Source organism: Entamoeba nuttalli (genome assembly GCF_000257125.1).
Source record: "Entamoeba nuttalli P19 unplaced genomic scaffold asmbl_2168, whole genome shotgun sequence".
NCBI classification, from domain to species: domain Eukaryota; phylum Evosea; order Mastigamoebida; family Endamoebidae; genus Entamoeba; species Entamoeba nuttalli.
This window is the reverse complement of record NW_008575121.1, coordinates 1-2,484: the sequence shown is the minus strand read 5'-3', so window position 1 is coordinate 2,484 and position 2,484 is coordinate 1. Positions and strand designations below refer to the sequence as shown.

Below are 2,484 nucleotides of genomic sequence, written 5' to 3'. Positions count from 1 at the left end.
AAAATCTTCATCTATTAATTGATTGTTTATACAATATAATATCTTAAATTTCTTATTATTTAAAATATAAAATAATTTGATAAAATGGTTTAATTGATAATTAATAAGAATAACCAAATGAAAAATTCTTAGATATTACAAATATAATACTAATAATTAATACTTTATTTGTAATAAATAATTTGAAAGAATAAAAGTAATACATAAATATTGATAAGAATAATAAATACATATAATATCAAGAATAAAATCAATACAAATTAATGATATTATTTGATAATAAAGAAGAAGAATTAATTTATTTTCATTTCATTTTTATCAATATTTTGATTATTATTTATAGAATGAATAAAAATATAATAATAATTTAATTAATATATATTTACAAAACAAAATATTTATATAAAAAATTAAATTATGGTTTTGATTATTCTAAAAGAGTAGCAAAACGAGTGGTAATATCACGATATAATTCTCCATACTTTTCATTAATAACTTGTTCTCCTTGAGATGGTTCTTCATACTTCATTCTAGAAATTCTAACTAATAAATCAGACATTGCAGACTTAATAGTAGCCCAAGTAATTTTATGATCTTCATAATCAACAGAAAGAGCTTGGAAAGCTTCATTATAAAAATGAATAATATTTCTAATAATACCACAAGTTTTATAAAATGGACATGAAAAATCATAAGGAGTATATGAATTTTGTTGTAAGAAATCATCTTTAATAACACGAGCAATTTCAAGTGTTAATTTATCAGTTTCAGCAAGAGAATCTTGACCAACTAATTGAACAATTTGTAATAATCCTTCTTCCATTTGTAAAATTTCTTTAATTTTATCACGAAGTGGAACAAATTCTTCATCTTTACTATTATAATAACTATCAAGTGATTTAATATATTTAGAGAATGAAATATTCCAATTAACAGCTGGGAAATGTTTTCTTTGTGCAAGTTTTTTATCAAGACCCCAGAAAACTTGAACAATATTTAATGTAGATGTTGTAACTGGATCAGAAAAATCTCCTCCAGGTGGTGAAACAGCTCCTACAATAGAAACTGACCCTATTCTTTTTGGTGATCCTAAACATTCAACCATACCTGCACGTTCATAAAATGATGCTAAACGTGCTGCAAGATATGCTGGATATCCTGAATCAGCTGGCATTTCTGCAAGACGTCCTGAAATTTCTCTAAGTGCTTCAGCCCATCTTGATGTTGAATCTGCCATCATAGCAACATTATATCCCATATCTCTATAATATTCTGATAATGTAATTCCTGTATAAATTGATGCTTCACGTGCTGCAACAGGCATATTAGATGTATTAGCAACAAGTGCTGTTCTTGTCATAATAGATTCTTCTTTATCTCCTACTTTAATAGAAAGAGCTGGAAAATCTCGAAGAACTTCTGCCATTTCATTTCCTCGTTCACCACATCCTACATAAATAATAACATCTGAATTACTATATTTACTTAATGCTTGTGAAATAACTGTTTTTCCACATCCAAATGCTCCTGGAATAGCACATGTTCCTCCTTGAATACATGGGAAAAGAGAATCAAGAATACGTTGTCCTGTAACTAATGGTGTTGTACTAGTAATTTTTTCTGCTGTTGGTCTTGGTTTTCTTACTGGCCAATGATGTGCCATACTAAGTTCTTCTGTTTTACCATTAAATTCAATTCCAATTACTTTATCATCAAGTGTATAATTTCCTGCTTCTGCAACCCATGTTACTGTTCCCATAACTGTTGGTGGAACAAGAATTTTATGAACAACAAGTGCACTTTCTGGAACTGTACCAATAATATCTCCTCCACTAACATGATCTCCTTTTTTAACTAATGGTGTAAATTCCCATTCTCTTTGATGATCAAGTGATGCTACTGAAATTCCTCTTGGAATAAAAATACTTCCACTTTTTTCTGCAATTGAAACTAATGGTCTTTGAATCCCATCAAAAATAGATGTCATAATTCCTGGTCCAAGTTCAACTGAAAGTGGTTTCATTGTTCTTTCTACCATATCTCCTAATTGAAGACCTGCAGTTTCTTCATAAACTTGAATAGTAGCTGTTGTTCCTTCTAATCGAATAATTTCTCCCATTAACCCTTGACTACCAACTCTAACTAATTCATTCATAGCAGCTCCAAGCATATTTTCTGCAATTACAACTGGTCCTGAAACACTATACACTTTACCAAATTCTTTTTCTTTTTTGTCTGTATCGAAGTTCATTCAATCTATTTTTTGAAGTTCTTTTTTTGTTTCTTCTTCATCTATCTTATAACTCTTTTAACCATACTTTTACTATTCTTCCCTCAACAAAAACTTGACTATCAAAACACAAATTGACTTATATTCATAAACTATTGGAAAAATCAAAACAAACCTAAAACCCTTTTTGTAAATGAAAGGAATAAATAAAAACACAAAAATGACTCTATCACAAAAAATTAGTATTTTTTTTT

The 2,484-nt window shown here is 28.2% G+C and overlaps 1 protein-coding gene across 1 annotated transcript; it reads right to left on the bottom strand.

The window, feature by feature from the left end:
* Positions 1 to 427: 427 nt before the first annotated feature.
* Positions 428 to 2,251, bottom strand: ENU1_012420 (V-type ATPase, A subunit protein; the record flags this gene model as incomplete). The annotated part of the gene is made up of 1 exon (XM_008856719.1): positions 428 to 2,251. One exon carries the CDS (start codon positions 2,249 to 2,251, stop codon positions 428 to 430), a length of 1,824 nt encoding a protein of 607 aa, XP_008854941.1.
* Between the last annotated feature and the right edge of the window lie 233 nt (positions 2,252 to 2,484).